The following is a 23,056-nucleotide window of genomic DNA, read 5'->3' on the forward strand; positions in this document are numbered from 1 at the left end:
AGGCGTTCGATCATATCGATTGGTGCTTTCTCAGACATACATTGAGTAAATTCGGATTCAATGAAACATTGATTACCACCTTCATGGCCTTATACGTGGGTCCCAAGGCAAAGATCGTGTGCAATAGCCATGTTTCCGAAGCCTTTCCTATTAGAAATGGCACTAGGCAAGGTTGCCCACTCTCTCCCTTGCTCTTTAATTTAGCTTTGGAACCACTTGTAGAACACATAAGATGCAACTCGAAAATAATCGGATTATCTACAAAAAATCGTCAGCATAAGCTCAGCTTATTCGCAGATAATATTATTTTGACTCTAACAAATCCCGTAACCTCGACTTTAGAAGCCTTTACAGAATTAAATAGGTTTAGATCGCTCTCAAATTTTAAAATAAATAATTCAAAGTCAAATATCCTTCCTATCCATGTCAAACTAGAAGAAATTGGCCATATTAAGGCATTCACTACCCTCAATTGGTGCGAGGAAGAAATATCTTATCTAGGTGTTATCATCAATAAAGATCTCTCAAAGACGGTTAAGTCCAATCTGAAGAAATTAACAGATCTAATTCATAAGGACAGCATTATTTTTCGGGATAGGGACCTAACATGGTGGGGGAGAAATCTGGCGGTGAAAACGTTTACCTTACCTAAGATCCTCTATATATTGCGGTGTATCCCTCTCCCTATTTCCACTATTCTCTTGGCCAATATTCAGTCTCAGTTAAATGCCATTATTTGAGGGTAATAAGAAACCTAGAACTGACACTAGATCCCGTATAAAAAAAAGAATACATGGGGGATTGAGTTTCCCAAACGTTGCCGCTCACTATCACACGCTGCTTCTCAAGCAGAGCGCACTGTGGATTTCGGATTTAGATGTCCCCGCATGGATGGACCTTGAAATATCAATTAATGTTGGTAAACACCCCAGAACACTAGTGTTCAATTGTATATCAGGCTCTCTCCCCGGTCAGTTAGCGCACCCAATATTCTAGGCAATTGCCTTTGCTTGGTATAAAATCTCGAGAGTTGATGGCCGAGTTCAAAGCCTAACCACGCTACACAAATTACCTTTGGCTTTTGTATTTTCATTCATAGGTCACTTCCCCCCCCAGTGGGCAGATTTGAAGATTTGCAAATTGGGTGACATCTCAGATGGGTCAGATCTTTTGAATTTCAGCATTTTTAAAAACAAATTCAATGTACCCTCATATCTTTTGCTGGATTTTCTGTCGTTGAAAGAGAGTATTAGACAGTTCCTTAGTCGTAAACCCAACTTTTCCGAAGCTTCCCTAAAAATTTTAAATAACCCCAATCATCGCATTTTTTAGAGTCACAGATTTCTCTACGATAGTTTCAACAAAGACTCATCAATCTCTAAGTCCCCCTATATGCTCAACTGGGAAAAGACCCTTAATCATACTTTCCCTTCAGATAACTGGGAAGAGGCTTTTTCTCTGTCCTACAGCTCTACACTATCCACGTCCCTACAGGAGTCACATTTTAAAGTATGCTCCAGATGGTACTATACTCCAGCCAGATTGGCACACATGGGTACCCTTAACTCTCCACTGTGCTGGAGGAACTGTGGACAAAAAGGTGATATATTTCATTTATTCTAGAATTGCCCCTCAGTTGTTGTCTTTTGGTCTCAGATCACTTCTATAATCACCAAATTGTCAGGAACCAAATTTTCTCTCACCCCGCATTTAGCTTTGCTCTCCTTAAGTGAGCTTTTGAGCTCCTGCATATTTGCTTACTCGCAAAAAATTTGATTGCCTTCCACTGGAAGAGTGAAACATTACCTAATTCTATCGAAATTATCAAATTAATCTCCCAACACAGAATAATCTAACTTAAATTTGCATTGTCTAATAACCAATTTGGTAAGTTTTACAAGAAGTGGTATAAGTGGGATCAGTCCTTTCCGCCTCCCTTGACATGATAAGTCAACAGATTTTTGAGCTAATTGGCGATCTGTCTCACCAGCTTTCTTGCTTAATTCTCTTGATGGAGTCTCTTATTTCTTGATTTTCAGATATGTTATGCTACTGCTTTCATGGTACTTTAAATGTGCAATATGTATCGCTTATTTGCAATGTCATTGTACTTAAGGGTTGCATCCCTTCCTATATTTTGGCTATTATGTTGCTAGCCATTCTTCTTGTATTGTTATGTTTGTTACCTTGCCCTTCCCCCTACTTACCTTGCTTATCCCCCCTCACCCCCCCTCTCCCTCACTCCCTCCTCCCTTTTTACCCTTGTTAAAACCCAATAAAAATATTGAAAAAGAAAAGATGGTCTTTCCAGTTTTTTTTATATTGATGCCCTTTAAATGGTTAGACAGTATCAGTTTAGTGGGGGCATGATGCCTAGCACCCAAACTAATGAGCTGTTTTTTTCTTCGGCAATGGCCGATGTAAACAGTATTGAATGTGAATAGGAGCTGAGCTGCAGTACCCAGGAACGGCCACTATACTGTGAACACAGTTGTGCTATTTGACTCTGCTCACGCTTTCCAGCCTAAAACAGCTAATAATGGGGGGCTGGGTTCCGGTCCCTACCAATCTGATATGTATCCCACAGACAAGTCATCAGTATAATAAACCTGGGGAAAGCCCTTATAAATACATGCAGCAAATGACTCATTGCCTGGGCCCTTAAATCCAGATGCATGATTTCTTATGCTTTTTTATGCATCTTTCTAGAAAGAAGTAATAAACATAGCAACTGATGTACCTCAATTGACTTGCACATTTAATAGAGGAAAGATTGAAATTCAACCAGGACGTTAGAAAAAACTATGGTCATACATCAATACTGAGAAGAACAAGCTTCTTCAAAATATTTACTTGTCTCTATATACTTTGTATACTTTCTACTGTGTGCCTTAGACTTGCTTTTGTGATTTTCCTTTTTCTTTTGATGGCTGATAAGCCAAATAAATAATTAACTCCTGTATAGGTTTTCTGAACGTGTACCTGCTTGCCCAGCCGTACATGTTGGTGCAGCTGTAGGTTTGGGAACATCATCATTTGTCTTGGAAAACATTCCATTATTGACATATATAAACACATATTTTAAAAAGAAACTTAAATCCGATAAGACTTATCTTGGCAGTGCCCCAGCAGATTGTGATCAGGAGGTAGCCCATTCTAGCTCCATTATTTCTAATTAAATGTCGCTAAAGGCCCCGTCACACTAAGCGATCTCGGTAGCGAGATCGCTGCTGAGTCACAACTGTGTGTGACAGCGATCAGCGAGCGGCTCCCCTGCCGGTATCGCTGATCGCTGGAAGAAACCTCTGGACATTTCTTTGGTCGCTGGTCTCCCGCTGGCCAGCACGCATCGCTGTGTGTGACAGGTGGGAGACCAGTGATCAGGTGTAAAAAATATAAAAAAAATAAAAAATATTGTTATTCTCACCTTCCGATGTCCCGCGCAGCATTCCCGCCTCTCTCCACGCTCCGGTCCCAGTGATCCTTTGCACAAATGACCGCGAGACTTTGTTATCCTTCGAGACCGTGACGTCTCGCAGTCATTCTCGCAAAGGATCACTGGGACCGGAGCGTGGAGAGAGGCAGGATGGCTGAACGCGACGTCGGAAGGTGAGAATAACTATATTTTTTATTTTGATTCTATTTTTTACAGCGATAGCCAGCGATGCCGGGCGCTCGGCATCGCTGTGCTGATCGCTGGTGAAGCTGTCTATGTGACAGCTCACCAGCGATCACATAGCGACTTACCAGCGATCCTGACACCTTGATATCGGTGTTGGGATCGCTGGTAAGTCGCTTAGTGTGACGGGGCCTTAACTCTGTAAGGTGATAAATTACACATAATAATAGCTGATTCATTACATATGGAAGTACTGTATATAAACTCTTTCTTTGCCCATCCCTATGTTAATGACCTACTGTTTTCATTATGATTTAGCAGTGCAGCAGTGGAGAACAACTCTTTGTTGCAGGATCTGCTATGAGAGCTGTTAGAGAAGCACTTTTTAAAGGTTCATCCGTTCTTCGTGAACAAGTGCTATCCCTGTTTTTCCTGGAAAGCACTTGCACCTAAAATAGTGAATGGGGTGATTTGCATGTCCGTGTGGTCCACAGAAAATCGCACACACATGCCCAATTTTGATCCAAGTGTCGGATCAAAATCGGTAATGAAAGTCTATGCGTCCATGAAAAAACTGGAAAGCACTCTGCTGCCATCACGACTTTTAGATAGGAGAAGGTAGTGAAACTTTTTTTTTTGTGAAACTCTTACTGAAATCTCTTATGAAACTGTCAGTTTTTATTGTACGTGAAAAACATGTGAATGAGCCCTTACCTTAGAATCTCCAGTCTAGTATTAAATGTCTGTTCTACAAGATTCTTGCTCATTTGTCAATACACTCATTTTTTCCATATCGCAATCAGTATTTAAAGGGAAACTGTCACCTCATTTCTCGCATATAAGCTGTGGCCACCGCCATTAGAGGCTTATCTGCAGCATTCTGTAATGCTGTAGATAAGCCCCTGATGTAACCTGAAAGATAAGAAAAACGAGTTAGATTATACTCACCCGGGGCGATCTGGTCCTATGGGTGTCGTGGTCCGGTCCAGCGCCTCCCATCTTCATGCGATGATGTCCTCTTCCTTGCTTCTGCCGCGGCTCCTGCACAGGCGTAATGATTTGCCCTGTTGGGGGCAGAGTAAAGTACTACAGTGCGCAGGCGCCGGACCTCTCTGACCTTTCCCGGCGGCTGCGCACTGCAGTACTTTGCTTTGCCCTCATCAGGGCTGTGACAGAAGCAAGGAAGAGGACGTCATCACATGAAGATGGGAGGCGCTGGACCTGGACCGCCCTCTGGGTGAGTACAACCCCTGGCAAAAATTATGTAATCACCGGCCTTGGAGGATGTTCATTCAGTTGTTTAATTTTGTAGAGAAAAAGCAGATCACAGACATGGCACAAAAACAAAATTAATTCAAATGGCAACTTTCTGGCTTTAAGGAACACTAAAAGAAATCAGCAACAAAAAATGTGATAGTCAGTAATGGTTACCTTTATAAACCAAGCAGAGGGGAAAAATTATGGAAAAATTAAACAACTGAATGAACATCCTCCAAGGCCGGTGATTCCATAATTTTTGTCAGGGGTTGTATGCGAAAAATGAGGTGACAGGTTCCCTTTAAATATAAATGGAAAATCATTCAATTTTCACATTAGTAACTAGGGCTGTTTTACATTCATAGTTCATGTTCTTTACAGATGACTTCTCAGTAGTTTTATTATCATGAGAGGTAGGATTCCAATTCCAGATGACATCTATATACATAGCTGATAACACAGGACCCACTATTCACAATTTCCTTGACCTCCACTCCCTTTACAGTGACTTTTGCACCTGCACATTAGATGCTTTAATGCAAAAGATGGGTCTGAGTTAGTCTATTGCTGCTAATGTATATGTGCATTTTCTGAAAAATCGGAAAGTAGGAGTCTTGAATGGCCCCAGTGGCTAGTGTGAAAATTGCAAATTACAGACTGTTGCATAAAAAATAAAAAAAAGTTGCAAAAAATGTTTTAAAAGCACAATTATCCCAAAAATATATAAAGACCCTTACTGTACTCTCTGGGAATCCGGCGTATATAGACAAGGGTATCTCCAAATACCGTAGACACAGACATTTTTTTACTTGATTCACAGTATTACTACAAGATGACATTTTGCAGCCCTTAGACAAAAATGGTTCGAGTAGGTCTTACAGATAATGTTTAATTTTTACTAATGTCAGAAAGTCGTTTTAGCAAGGGTCGTGCTGCCTTTGGCTTCATTCTCACCTCAGGGAGCTTGAGTTATTACAGTCTGCACCATCTGTTTCTCGGGCTTTCAACTAGAGCATGTAATTTTCTAAGAGTGGTAAAATGGGATATTCAGCTTTGATTTGTGGAGCTACATAGTTCATCTTTTATAATTCAATGGTTCTTGCATTTCACCTTTTGTTCAATTGATGCCTATTATTTAATTTCCTAGTGTGTCATCCTTACATTGTATCACTAGAACATAGTGGTAGTATTTTAGCAAAGTGACAAAACCGTTTGGCCATTCTTTACTTACTATAAAGGTCAGAGAAATGCAAACACTTTCAACAAACATTCACAGAGGAGCTGGAAAGGGTTCTGGAATGCCTTTTAATCTTTTTTATGGCCTTGAAACCAGGAGCTTTTATGTGAAAAGTTGCATTTAAGGTTTGTTCGCTACTAGAAAATGAATTTAGCAATGTCTCAGTTGCCTGTTCTGTCAATGGGAGGTTGATTGCCACCATATGTATGAAATTTTAACTTACTATTCCATGGATGTGAGTGCCTTGCCTCGTACCTTATTTTACCTCTATTCTCCTTTGTAACTTATAGTTGAGGAAACTTGAGCTATTCACATTATACACTGCCTACAAGTAGTATTCAACCCCCTGCAGATTTAGCAGGTTTGATAAGATGCAAATAAGTTAGAGCCTTCAAACTTCACACAAGAGCAGGATTTATTAACAGATGCATAAATCTTACAAACCAAAAAGTTATGTTGCTCAGTTAAATTTTAATAAATTTTAAACATACAAGTGTGGGTCAATTATTATTCAACCCCTAGGTTTAATATTTTGTGGAATAACCCTTGTTTGCAATTACAGCTAATAATCGTCTTTTATAAGACCTGATCAGGCCGGCACAGGTCTCTGGAGTTATCTTGGCCCACTCCTCCATGCAGATCTTCTCCAAGTTATCTAGGTTCTTTGGGTGTCTCATGTGGACTTTAATCTTGAGCTCCTTCCACAAGTTTCAATTGGGTTAAGGTCAGGAGACTGACTAGGCCACTCCAACACCTTGATTTTTTGCCTCTTGAACCAGGCCTTGGTTTTCTTGGCTGTGTGCTTTGGGTCGTTGTCTTGTTGGAAGATGAAATGACGACCCATCTTAAGATCCTTGATGGAGGAGCAGAGGTTCTTGGCCAAAATCTCCAGGTAGGCCGTGCTATCCATCTTCCCATGGATGCGGACCAGATGGCCAGGCCCCTTGGCTGAGAAACAGCCCCACAGCATGATGCTGCCACCACCATGCTTGACTGTAGGGATGGTATTCTTGGGGTCGTATGCAGTGCCATCCAGTCTCCAAACGTCACGTGTGTGGTTGGCACCAAAGATCTCGATCTTGGTCTCATCAGACCAGAGAACCTTGAACCAGTCTGTCTCAGAGTCCTCCAAGTGATCATGAGCAAACTGTAGACGAGCCTTGACATGACGCTTTGAAAGTAAAGGTACCTTACGGGCTCGTCTGGAACGGAGACCATTGCGGTGGAGTACATTACTTATGGTATTGACTGAAACCAATGTCCCCACTGCCATGAGATCTTCCTGGAGCTCCTTCCTTGTTGTCCTTGGGTTAGCCTTGACTCTTCGGACAAGCCTGGCCTCGGCACGGGAGGAAACTTTCAAAGGCTGTCCAGGCCGTGGAAGGCTAACAGTAGTTCCATAAGCCTTCCACTTCCGGATGATGCTCCCAACAGTGGAGACAGGTAGGCCCAACTCCTTGGAAAGGGTTTTGTACCCCTTGCCAGCCTTGTGACCCTCCACGATCTTGTCTCTGATGGCCTTGGAATGCTCCTTTGTCTTTCCCATGTTGACCATGTATGAGTGCTGTTCACAAGTTTGGGGAGGGTCTTAAATAGTCAGAAAAGGCTGGAAAAAGAGATAATTAATCCAAACATGTGAAGCTCATTGTTCTTTGTGCCTGAAATACTTCTTAATACTTTAGGGGAACCAAACAGAATTCTGGTGGTTTGAGGGGTTGAATAATAAATGACCCTCTGAATAAACTTTTCACAATTTAAAAAAAAATTAAACAAAGAAATAACATTCTTTTTTGCTGCAGTGCATTTCACACTTCCAGGCTGATCTACAGTCCAAATGTCACAATGCCAAGTTAATTCCGAATGTGTAAACCTGCTAAATCTGCAGGGGGTTGAATACTACTTGTAGGCACTGTATATCGCTATCAGCCTGGTTCTGAACTTTTAGGTGTTCACCCCAAATCAGCTAGACACCCAGCTGCAGGACTGTTACCCATTCTGAATAATGAAGGCACTTTAACCTAGTGTGACAGCATCAATGGTGACGTAATACCTGCTCCCCACAATTGGCCAAATAATATGGCCTCAACGTGGCCTCACATCTGAGCCAACAGTCATGGATCAGCCAAACGTTTTACAAATCCTCACCTCCAACTTAAGGGATTCTACACATACTGTAGTTGTTTCCATCAGTACTGTAGACTTTGAATGAAGTGCAAGGCTCATGCTTGACTGCTGCTCCATTTCATATCCTTTTAGCTTGGTCTTACTGTTGGGGGAGTGGTGGATCAGGGCCACCTGTTCTACTAATAGATGGGTGTCCCATAGGTCAGTCCACTACTAATCTAACATTCTTCTTGTATTCAGTACATAAGTAATAAATGCTTCTGTCTGGAATAGTTCTTAAAGGTGTTGTTCAGTGAAAACAAGCATAGGTGATGGCATTGTGATCAGTGGGTGTGCCATCGTCGGGACCCCCATCGATTGACAGTTCATGCAGTTTTTCATCCTCAACAGGAAACAGTTATAAAATGGTGCGTCAACTTGGATCGCACTACTCATTCTCTTTGGAGTTGCTGGAAAAAAACAAGTACAACATTCAGCATGAATGAATGGCGTGCAGGTTGAGCAAGCACACTGCTGCTTCATTCTAATGGGGATAAAAGGTCCTTATTCTCCCAATCGGTGCAGATCAGAGCAGAAGGACCCCCACTAATTAACAAGTGATAACCTATACTGTGAATCAGAAAATACTGTCTGTTGCTAACACAAAGAGGTCACAATGTGCAGGTCACAGAACATATTTGGCACATGTGGAATGCAAACCAAAGGCCATTACCGAAAATCAATGTGCAAAACACCAGAAATTGCACCAGGGTGAAATAGTGCAGTAGATGATTGGCCCACCATAATCATTAGATTCATCTGACTTGTATGGTCAAGTTTAGAATGCAGACAGCAATGGTGGCTTCTTAAGGGGGCTTTACACATAGCGATATCACTAGCAATATCACTAAAGCGTCACCGATTTTGTGACGCAGCAGCGATATTGCTAGCGATATCGCTACATGTGATACTTAGGGCCCCGTCACACATAGCGACTCACTAGCGATCCCGACAACGATATCAACTTGTCAGGATCGCTGGTGAGTCGCTACATGATCGCTGGTGAGCTGTCAAACAAACAGCTTCACCAGTGATCAGCACCAGCGACGCCGAGCGCCCGGCGTCACTGTGTACGTTAGTTACCAGCGCGCTGATGCAGGGAGCTGGTAACTGAGGTACACATCGGGTTTCTAAGCAGTGCGCATCACTTAGAAACTCGATGTGTACCTTGGTTACCAGCGCCCTGCATCAGCGCGCTGGTAACAAAGGTACACATCTGGTTTCTAAGTGACGCGCACTGCTTAGATACCTGACGTTTACCCTAGTTACCAGCATGCTGATCGCTGGTCTCCCGCCTGTCACACGCAGCGATGCGTGCTGGCCAGCGGGAGACCAGCGATCAAAAAAATGTTCTGGCTATTCCAGGACGATCAGCGATAACCGGCAGGGGGGCCAGTCGCTGGTCAGTGTCACACACAGCGATCTCGCTGGTGAGATCGCTGTTGCATCACAAAAATTGTGACTCAGCATAGATCTTGCTAGCGAGATCGCTATGTGTGACGGGGGCTTTACCTCCGACTGGCTCCCCTGCTGGCTATCGCTGATCGCGCGAGATCGGCCTGGTCCATTTCTCGTCGTCGGCTTCCTACTGGCACCGACGAGCGAGCCATGGATGCAGGCGGAAGATGGACACCCTCGCCGCGTCTGAAAGGTAAGTACAACCGCCGACCGCTGCTGCATCGCTAGTGAGATCTGCCTGTTTGGCAGCTCACTAGCGACCATTTAGCGATGCACCAGCGATCCTGACCAGGTCGTATCGTTGTCGGGATCGCTGGTGCATCGCTAAATGTAAAGGGGCCTTAACGCTGGATCTCCGTTCACAAATACTCTGCATGTTAGAATGTTAAGTGAGTGCTGTAGCTTTAGTAGTGGTTTGTACCACTGCTGCAAGAGTTTATTACGTTAACACGCCCATCTCTATGCTTTTTAGGCTGCCTTCACATGTCTGTGTATGGACTGAGGTTTTCTGACCAACCGAGGTTTCCTGACCCGAACTCAGCTGCCTCATATATAATGTGTACTAGAGCCATATGTCAGACATCTGAATTCAGCCTTACCGTGAACAAATAGAGGTCAATGGGTGTGGTTGCTCCATTTATACCTTTGATATACTGCTTGTCTATGGACATTATCATGGCAGACTATATCACCAGATAGCCTCAGACATGGATGACTACCAAACAGAATATAACCTTATGATTTGAATTCTTCCATCTCTTTCATGATGTATGTTTAGATGTGGTTTTGTCAGTATAAAATGTGGTATCATTTCTTGGTAATATTCACATTTGAGGAATATTCTTAGAGGAGGTCTTGAAGGTTTGGTCTGATCCATTTGCTGTGTATTTATTGCCAGCAAACAACATCTGTGTTGATTTTTCAGCAGTTCTAATTGTTGCCTAACATCTGTTTCTGTTCCCAAAGTAACGCTTAGTCTTTTAAATATTCTAGGTTGCCATAAAATCTATCCGTAAGGACAAAATAAGAGATGAACAAGATATGGTTCACATCAGACGAGAGATTGAAATAATGTCATCACTCAGCCATCCGCATATCATAAGTATCTATGAAGGTAATATTGTCTCATAAATTCTGTGAATTTTGTGTGGTCCATTGTTTCAGTTCACCCCAATTGCTTGTCGGCCTTTCTTGTGCTTGCGTGGGTTGCACATTGTTATACTGTTCAAATACTGCTGTTTAGTATTGTAGGACATGATCATGCAAAGTGCACAGGTCACACTCAGTACACTCAGTGCAACGTTGTGTGAGTGCAAATGCAAATCTTACCCAGATCATAAGTGTGAACTTTGCAAGTAAGTGTTCTAAACATGACATTCTCAAAATTACCATTTTAGCAATTTGCCTAAAAAGTATGAAGAATTCACAAACAATCCAGGGGCATCCAGTGGAGCCAAGGCCAGTACACATCACATTTGCCATATGTCCTGGACTCACCCAGGACTCTTCTCCTGTAGCTTTCACATAGAAAACTGTTGTGAATTCACTTTCTGGCCTACCTCTGGTTGCAAGTGAAGGTAGTGGAGCTGGTTGTATTGACAGAGGAGTTGTGAGTTCTCTTTCCGGGCTTCCTCTGGTGGTTACAGGAGGTAATGGAGCTGATCTAATTGACAGAGGCCTGCCACCTGATAATGAGGATGACGATTGGACATCTGGAGTCTCTGACTGGATTTAAAACAGCCGACTCCCTCTATCCCTGCTGGTTATTTTTCCTCCCTCCTGAGGGCTTAGTTTCCAGTTCATTCCCTGCATGCTCAAGCTAAGTGTTCTTTGCTATTGTTCACATTTGATTTGGTTTTGTCTATTCAGCTTTGTGTGGTCAGCCAGCCCCGGCTGGGGCTGTGCTGAATTTCCATCCTTATGTTACTGTTTGTGCCAGTTTGTTTTTTGTCCCTTATTAGCTTGGCCTCTTTTTGCTCTGCTTTCACAATATGCCAGAGTGCTGATATAGTGGGTGAAGTCTAGTGACTTCAGAGTTTTTTGCTATCAGAAGTGTTGGACATTTTTGCAGGGTTTTTTGCGTGATTGCAGACAGTGTCTTTCCTTTCCTGTCCTGTCTAGTTAGTGTGGTCCCCATTGTTTGCGCAGCCTATTTTCTTATCTGCGTTTGCGTTTTCATCTTGTCTCACCGACAATATATGTTTGGGGGCTATCTATTCCTTTGGGGTCTGCTCTGGGGCAGTTTAGATCTCACCTTTCTTGCTTTAGGCTTATTTAGTTCTCCGGCTGTGTCGAGGCATCTAGAATCATTGTAGGTACGCTCCAGGGCTACTGCTAGTTGTGTGGATAGGATCAGGGGTCTGCAATCCGCTTAGTTACCAACCTCTCTGGTTTTCTGTGGCTTAGCTTGGTCTTGTTTTCCTCCTCGGTGACCCAATCATAACAGAAAACACTATAATATACCTTCGTCTTAGACATTATGTTAAAGCAGATAGTTTTAAGAAGGGCACGTTTGGAAACTAAACCCCACCAGTATAACAACATGTTTCTATTTTAGTGCTTTTAAATCTAGTGACAGGTAAATAACTGTCCATGACTGTTTCCCTACTGGAATGGACTTGGGGATGATATTCCTTACTCATGGCTTTAAGTCATATTTGCATGCGCTGTTCAATTTTCAGCTCATAATTCCCATTCTCATCTCCAATTGTTGTATCCCACTAAGACTATGGCTAGTCTCTTTTATCTGCAGCTCACATCAATATAGAAGTGAAATACCTGCCTCTCAAACCTAAAAAACAGAAATCAGCTTTCACTATAGTATATCCCAGTTCATCATCACCTTACCAAATAATACTCACAAGGATTCAGTAGAGGTGTAGGGTATGAAATACAGGGAATTCTCACAGTTTATACGGTTTACAGATAATCCCAAAATCTATTTATTCTGGTGGAGACAATGGGGATGAGGTCTCCCATGATATGGGCTTCAGTGCACCAGAGCGAAGAATCACTACAAAGAACGTCTCGGTGCTTTAGTATGTGGCATGTCTTTCCATTACGTGGGTCACACATTCATTTTGATGAATGCATGTAATTAATTACTCATAATGCGATTATTGAAAATGCATGGTCATTACTTTATTAAACCTGCTGCAAAGTAACCAGGGATTTAGCATTTCCAAATGCTCATCTACAGAAGCAATGAGGAGAATATAGGTATGATTTATGGTAGTCTGTATTCTCCAGGCAGAGGCTGGGATAATGTGCTGAGTTGTCCTGTGAGGCCATAACATTTTTGGGATAATAATAATAAATAGTAATAATTTTATTTCCATAGCGCCAACATATTCTGCAGCACTTTACATTTTAGAGGGGACTTGTACAGACAAAAGACATTACAGATTAACAATAATCACATAAATCATCAGATACCAAGAGGAGTGAGGGCCCTGCTCGCAAGCTTACAATCTATGAGGAAATAGGGGAGACGCGAAAGGTAAATGGTAACAATTGATTTCTTTGTTCTGATCAGCCATGATGTAAGAATCGGTTGTTCATGTAATGCTGCATGAACCGGGTATCAGCCAGAATATGTAACAGTACAGACACAGAAGGCTATTAAATGCATAAAGCATGTGAGAACATGATATGAGGAACCTGGTTATGAAGAAAATTTTGAATGGGCAACATATAGGGGTAGTTAGATAAGTATGTTGAGGCGGTAGGCCAGTCTGAAGAAATGCATTTTGGGCCACTCTTAAAACTGTGGGTTTTGGGATTAATCAAATTATCCTGGGAAGTGCATTCTAAAGAATTGGCGCAGCATGTGAGAAATCTTGGAGATGGGAGTGGGAGGTTCTGATTATTGAGGATGTTAACCTCAGGTCATTAGCAGAATGGAGGGCACGGGTAGGGTGGTATACTGAGACGAGGGAGGAGATGTAGAGTGGTGCTGAACCGTGAGCGCTTTTTAGGTGAGAGTGAATAAAAGCTGTTGTAAACTGTGTCAGCAAGAAATGCATTTTACAGTTAGAAAATGGACTTAACTATCCCAAAGTAACCTGAAATGTTACTGCCAAAAAATGAGCTTGCTGCTCTTGATGGGAAAGTGAAAGGATCACAGTAATTCATCCAGAAGACTCCTGATAGTTTATATGAGGCTAGCCCATACCAGTTCAGGAAAGCATCAGCCAAGATGAGGTGACAGGGGCGAGTTGTGTGTTGTGTCACAAGAAGCCAAGTTTATAAGGGTCAGGCAAAGGAGGTCACTTCAGTCAGTGAAGTTACAGAAAAGTGTCATAGGCACAAAAAAAGGGAAGTGTAGAAGCAAGCAGTGCGCACAATGGTCTCTTGAAAAATGATGATTGAAGTACTGCACACACCCTAATCCAGGGACAGCACTTGCCAAGTGCGCCAAGCCAAGTAGAAACACCTAATGGGGATTTCCTTTCACTCTGGAGGAAAACCAGAATCAGCTGAATAGACCGATGAAATACAAATTCATACAGAATTGTAGAAAATGAGATTTTATTTCTTGATGACAGGTCCATAGGGAGAAATACTGAGTTGCTGCCAGATAATTAACCGCTGACCTCACATTGTCTCGGGGTTAAAAGCATAGGGGCTAGTCGCTGGCATTTCACACATGCTAAACTCACTGGATCTGATGGATTATTTATTATTGCTAACATCGCACTTTGGTTCTGTAGGATTCCAGCAATGATAATCATCTGCATTTCAGCTTGCCTTTTTAGAAATCAGACATCAGAGATCAAAACGGCCTATGCATGCATACAAGTGACATCAAGTGAAAAAAGTAGTTGCTTCATGTATACAGACCAGTATCCTCATGTAGAATTGTTGTCTCAGCCTTTCAAATACTCATTTGAATATTAAAACATTTTTTACCCTCTTTTTCGTGATGCATTAGGCTTATTTTTTATGTCATTTTTATCTTCCTTTTTTCCTGTGGCTGCAAAGCAGAGAAAATATATATAAAAAAAAAATATGTGGCTATTTTTCACGTTTTTCATATTTTTTAACATCGACAATGGATCACAAAAAATATTTTAAGTTGGGTTCCTTTTTCTGCAAAAATTATTTTTATATATTAGACTTTTTTTTGATGGGGCACGATTAGAAACAGCAGTTTTGCTGTATTTATTTTTTAGTATGCTATTCATTCATTCATTCATTTATTTAATTCTACACACTGTGCCCACCATAAGATTTTATAAGATCTAATGGATGCGCCATTTCTGGGGCGGCTGAGGGCTGATGTTAGTAGTCTGCAAGGTGGCCAATATCCATGGTGCATTCCCAGCCTATCAATATCAGCCCACAGCTGTCTGCTTAGCCTTTGCTGGTTATTAAAAATATGGGGTACCCCACATTATTTTCTTTTTAATGACCAGTAAAGACTAAGCAGACAGCTGTGAGCTGATATTAGTAACATGGAAGCTCCATGTTTGTTGCCCCCTTCCCAGAATAATAACACCAGCCCCCAGCTGTCCTCATTCTCTCAGCTGGGTATTAAAAATAAGGGGGAGCCCAAACCATTTTTTTTCTTTTATTTCTTTATTAGTTAAATACATGTACAGGAAGCTACACACGCAGGGCACTAATTATATATCTCACTGACATATTTCTTACTATGCACAGATGCTGGCTGGTGTATACTCTCATCAGTGTCACCTGCTCTTACTGCTATCAGCGATACCAGGCTCACGATGATGAGAGTAGTAGTTATCAGCTGATGCTTGACCAGTTACCCTTGAGCAAATAAAAAATTTGGGGCTAAAAGAAAAATGTTGTTGGAAAAATGTGATTTTTTTTATTTTCTTAGCTCTATGTTGTAAAATTTTGTGAAGCACCTGGGGGTTCAAGGTGCTCACCACACATCTAGATAAGATCCTTGAGGGGTCTAGTTTCCAAAATGTGTTCACTTGTGGTGGGTTTCTTTCAATTCCAGCCAATTGTTTTGTTCAGTCAAATGAAGCTCATTCCCTTCCAAGCCTTGCTGTGCACCCAAACAGTGGTTTTCCTCCAAACGTAGGGTATCTGCGTACTCAGGAGAAATTGTAAAACAATTTTTGGGGTCCATTTTCTCCTGTTACCCTTGTTAAAATAAACAATTAGGGGCTTAAAGATGATTTTTGTGGAAAAAATGTGATTTTTAATTTTCACGGCTCTACATTATAACTATGTAAAACATCTGGGGGTTCAAGGTGCTCACCAAACATCTGTATAAGTTCCTTTAGAGGTCTAGTTCCCAAAATGGGATCACTTGTGGGGGGTTTCGACTGTTTAGGTACATCAGGGGCTCTCCAAACGCGACATGGCGTCCGTTCTCGATTCCAGACAATTTCACGTTCAAAAATTCAAATTGTGCTCCTTCCCTCTTGTGCCCTGTCATGCGCCCAAACAATGGTTTTCCTCCACACATGAGGTATCAGCGTACTTAGGAGAAATTGCACAAAATATTGAGGATCAATTTACTCGTTACCCATGTGAAAATAAAAAAAATTGGTGCTAGAAGATCATTTTTGTGGAAAAATTTAGATTTTTTTTATTTTCTCAGCTCTACGGGGATTCAAGGTGCTCACCACACATCTGAATAATTTCCTTGCGGGGTCTAGTTTTCAAAATTGGTTCACATGTTGGGGGGTTTCTACTGCTAAGGCACATCAGGCGCTCTCCAAACGTGGCGTCTTCTCTTGATTCCATCCAATTTTACATTCAAAAAGTCAAATGGTGCTCCTTTGCTTGCAAGCCCTGCCATGTGAGCAGTGGTTTTTCCCCATATGGGGTATCGGCACACTCAGGAGAAATTGTACAACAAATATTGGGGTATATTTTCTCCTGATACACTTGTGAAAATAACATGGGTCTTAAGTAACATTTTTGTGAAAATAAGTTATATGTTCATTTTTTCCTCCCATTCCATCCATTTTCTGTGAAGTGTCTAAAGGATTAGTAAACTTCTTGAATGGGGCGCAGTTTTTAGAATGGTGTCACTTTTGGATATTTTCTGTCATAATCCATTTCAAACAAACTTTACCACTATCATGAAGTACAATATGTCATGAAAAAAAATTTCAGAATCAGTGGGATCCATTGAAGCGTTCCAGAGTGATATCCTCATAAATTAACACTGGTCAGATTTCAAAATTTAGACTTGGTCATTAACCTACAAAATCGCTTGGTACTTAAGTGGTTAAGTGGGGATATTTTGATCACTGGAGCTCTGCAGCACCCTTTAAACATCTGACTGGTGCAAATACAGAGAATCTCCACCAGTGTTTTATTCTAAGAAGTAGGCCATTAATTTTAACGATATGGATTATTCCTCAAACAAAAAAAAGGAAGACCATAACACTGCACCCTTATGTCAATACTTTTCATCCACTCATGACATCCGCTATACATGTACGATGCAATTTGGAAGCGGGTGCATGGAGCGAGCTCACAGGGTGAACCCACCCCATACCCAGCAGGTCATGGCTGTCTGTTACAGCCAGGAAATGCCTCTAACAATAATGGCTGGAGCAGAGCTCTGCCCACAATTCTTAACCTGTTAAATGCCTCTGTCAATCACTGACAGAGGCATATAACACGCATCAGCATTGGGGGGGTATCATTCAATGAGCCCATCAGCGCTGCCATGATGTGATCACGAGGTTTGCTATGACAGATGGAGGTCTATTGAAGACTGTGCTTGTCATTGTGGAGCTTCTTTAAAACCCTGCTTATGGCTGGGCTTCAAAGGAGACAGTGATTTCTGCTATATACAGTGATGCTGTGGTATTTGCTGTATATAGCACAAGCGATCAGACTGTTGTAGGTTAAAGTCTCCCAAGGGGACTATCAAGAAATGTGAAGAGTAAAAAAGAAATGTTTTAAAAATATTAAAGTGAACCTGTCAGCAGGATTTTGCTAAATAAACTACAGACACTGTCAGGTTGTCGCTGCTATACTGATTAAAATGATACCTTGGTTGATGAAATCTGTCTTGCGGTTGTTGTTTAATCTGTATTTGCAATTCTCAGATAGGGCTTATACTCACTTGCGAGAGACTCGCACGAATCTTGTGCGAGTCTCTCGCATGAAAACCTGGCACTGCCGCCGGCACTGGGATCGGAGCATGCGGCTGCATAGAAATACATGTATCCGCATGCTCCGGTCCAAGTACCGGGGGCAGTGCCAGGTTTTCATGCGAGAGAATCGAGCGAGTCTCTCGCAACTGAGTATGAGCCCTTAATGAGAATCTCGTGCTTCGGTGTGGGCCTGTGGGGGGTCTTTATGTGGTGCTCTGCTTACATATTCATCCTTATGGCTGGTCATTGATCCTTCAGAGACCTGCCCCCTATTTTACATACTGCATGCATATGGTTTAAAAAAAGAAATTAACATTCATTAGAAAGGTGCTGTAGCATGATACTGTGGATAATATGCCTGTTTTCTTTTTATTTAGACATATAGTTTTTTCATTAAAAAAAATATCCTAAATGGCACTGGGCAGCACGGTGGCTCAGTGATTAGCAGTGTTGTTTTGCAGCGCTGAAGTCCTGGGTTCAAATCCCACCAAGGACAACATCTGCAAGGAGTTTGTATGTTCTCCCGGTGTTTGCATGGGTTTCCTCTGAGTATACTCCAGTTTCCTCCCACATTCCAGACATTCTGATAGTGAATTTAGATTGTGAGCCCCATCAGGGGCAGTGATGATAATGTGTGCATCTGTAAAGCGCTGCGGAATATGTTAGCGCTATAAAGATTATTATTACCAGCGGCCGATAGATGCTACTGCGCAGCCGCCGGTGCCATTTTGGTAGAGAAAAGAAAATTAGGCTCCATCAACTGTGCAATAGCATTGTTCGCCAGCGCCATTTTGAAAAACATTTTTTTCACTACCAAAATGGCGCCGGCCATTTTTAATATGATTTTTTTTTTACAAATTGAAAGAGGTAGTATACCAAAGTTTTCAGAAAATAATAAAACATGGAAAAGACACAAGTAACTTAGTTTCCATTTTAATGTTCAGTCATTGATATATATGAATAAGCATATGTTCGACTTACTTAGTTCAGTCTGTTATTAAATTGTTATTGGATAAAGATTATCTAGAGTAACTCATAAGAACAACACAGGTCCTGTTATATAAGTTCCCTAATAACAATGATTTTTTGGTGACTTTTTCATAACTTACTGACGTGATGTTATAATACATCAAGCGTTGGTTGCCGCTGTAGGGAACTGGCTCAGGAGCTGAGACTGCACCATACCCAGAAGATACCAACTGTGATTCACAGCTAGCTGTTAGCTGTAACAGGAACAACTGGAGCATGTTCCAATCACTGCTGTTCAACCATTGACATGCTCCTGTTATGTCGTGTCATGATTGTAGGGGCCAATGGATTGTTATGGCAGCCAGTTACCATCTTTGTAGTATATCATATAGTATATCACATAGTAGATCACATGTCGAATACTGGCTCAGTAGCTGAGACGGCACCATACCCATGCCGACTGTGATATACATTTAGCTACTTGTAGCAGCAGAGACTGAATCTTCTTCCAATCCTTGCTGTTTATCCTTATCAATGCCGCTGTTAAAGGGAATCTGTCACCCATTTTTAGTGATATCATGTAAAGATATCATTCAATTCCGTGTCACAAAAGGATTATATTAGTACTTTTGATTCCCCCTGACCGCACACCTTTGATGCATAAAAACTTTTTTTATCAGGGTTGAGATGTATGTAAATCACCACTGTCCGGTCCAATGGCTTATCCCCCCCCCCCTTGGCTTGCTGGATGTAATTTCATCTGTGAATATCACAGATGCCGTTGTGTATTTGTGCCTGCACATTGAAAAGACTTCCAGGTCATAGACGGCAGGGAAAAATACCGGCGCATGCGCAGTAGTGATTATATACTTTGCCCACAGTTGGGCAAAGCATACTGCGCAAGCGCGAGCGGCCTTTTCAATGCGCAGGCGCTGAAACACTACGTGAACGCAAGACTAACAATAACAAAATACGAAGAGCAAGACAGGAGTGGAGGGGGTAGGAGAATAAGCCAAGCCCATCGGACCGAACCGCGGCAATTTACATGCATCTCAACGCTGATAAAAATGGTATTTATGCATCAAAGGTGCGGGGTCAGGGGGAATCAAAAGTACTAATATAATCCTTTTGTGACACTGAATTGAATGATATTTTTACATGATATCACTAAAAATTGGTGACAGATTCCCTTTAATCATTGTCGTGATGCATTCTTAGGATGCTAATGAGATGTCATGGCAGGCAACAGCCATATTTATCCTCTGAAGAAGCACAACCTCTGGTATTTTCCTATATCTCAAAACACTGTGGTATAGCAGTACATAGAACAATTGACTAGATTACTACAGATTCAAGTCTCCCAAGGGAACTAAAAAGTGAAGTAAAAAAATAAAGAAAAGTTTTAAAAAATATGAAAGAAAAATTAAAACTTGCATTAACCTGTTCTCTTGTGCTAATAGCAAAGAAATAAAAACAATAAAAAAGCATACATTATTTGGTATCGCTACGTCTGTAAAATTCCAATCGTCCAAAAAAAATCAAATAAAGTCAATTAACTTGAACAGTAAATGGCACAGAGAAAATAAATATATTGGAATGCCAGAATTAAGCGGGAGTCACACATAGCAATCTCGCTAGCGAGATCGCTGCTGAGTCACAACTTTTGTGACACAACAGCGATCTCACCAGCGAGATCGCTGTGTGTGACAGCGATCAGCGACCGGCCCCCCTGCCGGTATCGCTGATCGCTGCAAGAAACCTCTGGACATATTTTGCGTCGGAGATCAGCGATCAGCTGTAAAAAATAATGAAAAAAATAAAAAATATTGTTATTCTCACCTTCCGACGTCCTGCGCAGCCATCCCGCCTTTCTCCACGCTCCCAGTCCCAATGATCCTTTGCACGAATGACCGCGAGACGTCGCGCTGCCGCGAGACCGTGACATTCTCGCGGTCATTCTCGCAAAGGATTACTGGGACCGGAGCGTGGAGAGAGGCAGGATGGCTGCGCGGGACGTCGGAAGGTGAGAATAACAATATTTTTTATTTTAATTCTATTTTTTTACAGGGATATGGCATCAGCACTAATGAACACAGCGATGCCGGGCGCTCGGCATCGCTGTGCTGATCGCTGGTGAAGCTGTCTGTTTGACAGCTCACCAGCGATCACATAGCGACTTACCAGTGATCCTGACACGTTGATATCGTTGTCAGGATCGCTGGTAAGTCGCTATGTGTGACTCCAGCTTTACATTTTAATACTCACCTCACCGCCATAAAGAACGAAACATTGTATCTCCGCCAAAATAGTATCAATAACAATGTCATGTCACTATGCAAAAAATAAGCCCTTAATCGAGTGAAAGTCAAAAAGTTGCTGTTCCCAGAAATGACTACACAAACCAAAATTTTTGTGGTTTTTTTTTTTAAACTTTAATTTTTTTTCACCACTTAAAAGAAGAAAAAAAATATACATGTTTTGCATCACAGGAAAAGAAATATGATGTCATTGTAATCACTGAAACTTGGTGGGACGATACACATGATTGGAATACAAGGCTAGAAGGATACAACTTATTTGCAAGAAGCAGACTTGATAAACGAGGAGGAGGTGTCGCATTGTATGTTAGAAACGCGTATATCTGCACAGAGATTGAAGCTTCAGAGACTGGGAGTTCTGTGGAAACTGTTTGGGTAAGAATACAAGGACAGAACAATGGAAAGGACACCATTGTAGGCATTTACTACAGGACGCCTGTGCAAGCTGAAGTTATGGATGAACTCTTTATGCATCAAATGGCCGAGTTCTCCAAAAAATATGACATAGTTGTCATGGGAGATTTCAACTATCCAGACATTTATTGGGAATCTCTCTCAGGCAAAACTAACAGGTCAAGGAAATTCTTATCCTCTCTTGCTGACAACTTTATCTTCCAAAAAGTAGGTGAGAAAACAAGGGGATCTGCTACCTTGGATCTAATCCTTATAAACAGGGAGGAAATGGTTGAGGAGGTAAAAGTGGCTGGGACCCTAGGAGGTAGCGACCATGCTATTTTAGAATATCGGATAACTAGAGGAGGAAGAGCTGTGAAGACTCAGACGTCATGGTTAGATTTCAGAAAGGCAGATTTTGAGGGATTCAGAAAGAGAATTGGAGGGATCCAATGGCTGGATATCCTTAAGGACAAAAATGTCCAGGAAGGATGGGAAATCTTGAAAAATGAAATTCTCAAAGCACAATTGTTAACAATTCCGAAAAGAGGGAAGAATAAGAAGCATTTAAGGAAACCAGGATGGATGAACACAGAACTTAAGCACATGCTAAAAAGGAAGAAAGAAATGTTTATAAAATGGAAAGAGGGAGGCATATCTAAAGAAGAATATAATGCTGTCTGCAGAACTTGCAGGGCACAAATCAGATTAGCTAAAGCTGACAATGAATTGAGGCTTGCAAGAGATGTCAAAAGCAATAATAAAGGATTTTGGGGATATGTCAAAAGTAAAAGAAAAGTCAAAGATACTATAGGATTTTTACAGGATGAAAATGATGAAATGGTAAGACAGGGTGTTGAGAAGGCCGAACTTTTAAATTCCTATTTTGCATCTGTTTTCTCTCAGAAAGCGGTTCTTTATTCTTTATTCTACCAGAAGCAAGCGCAGTCCTTATTGCACTTCCACGTCATTTCTGCAATTCTGTCCTAGGACCCTGTGCAGACTTGCTGCTGCTTCTTAAGCGTTCATGGGTGTTGTGACTTCCTCACAACCCCAATAGGTGAGCACCTTCCTTACTGTTCCACAATTTTAATTGTTTTATACGGATTTCACACAGTGGATGCGCCCTGTATCTCTCCTTTTTTCTCTCAGAAAGGAAATGTAACATCAACTGTTCTTCACTGTCCTATTAATGGAATAGAAGAATCCAGGATATCTATAAACAGAAATATAGTGAGGAAACACTTGGCTAACCTAAATAAATTCAAGTCTCCACGTCCAGATGAATTACACCCCAGAGTACTTAAGGAGATAGCAGAAGAAATTTTTGAACCCCTCTCCATAATCTTTGAAAATTCTTGGAGAACAGGAGAAGTCCCAGAAGACTGGAGAAGAGCAAATGTTGTTCCTATCTTCAAAAAGGGGAAGAAGGTGGACCGAGGCAACTATAGGCCGGTGAGGCTGACTTCTATACCAGGAAAGATCTTTGAACAAATGATTAAACAACATGTATGTAAGTACCTGTATAAGAATAAAGTGGCTA

General features: G+C 41.6%; 1 protein-coding gene across 1 annotated transcript in view; it reads left to right on the top strand.

Annotated features, from left to right (window-relative positions):
- NUAK1 (NUAK family kinase 1) overlaps positions 1 to 23,056 on the top strand; it is a 179,085-nt gene that overhangs the window by 86,785 nt on the left and 69,244 nt on the right. The window contains exon 2 of the mRNA XM_073556955.1: positions 10,728 to 10,848. Coding sequence (XP_073413056.1) covers positions 10,728 to 10,848 — 121 coding nt within the window. The remainder of the gene's footprint in view (positions 1 to 10,727; positions 10,849 to 23,056) is intronic.

The sequence above is a fragment of the Dendrobates tinctorius genome, unplaced genomic scaffold (genome assembly GCF_039654945.1).
Source record: "Dendrobates tinctorius isolate UK_male_01 unplaced genomic scaffold, ASM3965494v1 ptg000241l, whole genome shotgun sequence".
Classification (NCBI taxonomy): Eukaryota; Metazoa; Chordata; class Amphibia; order Anura; family Dendrobatidae; genus Dendrobates; species Dendrobates tinctorius.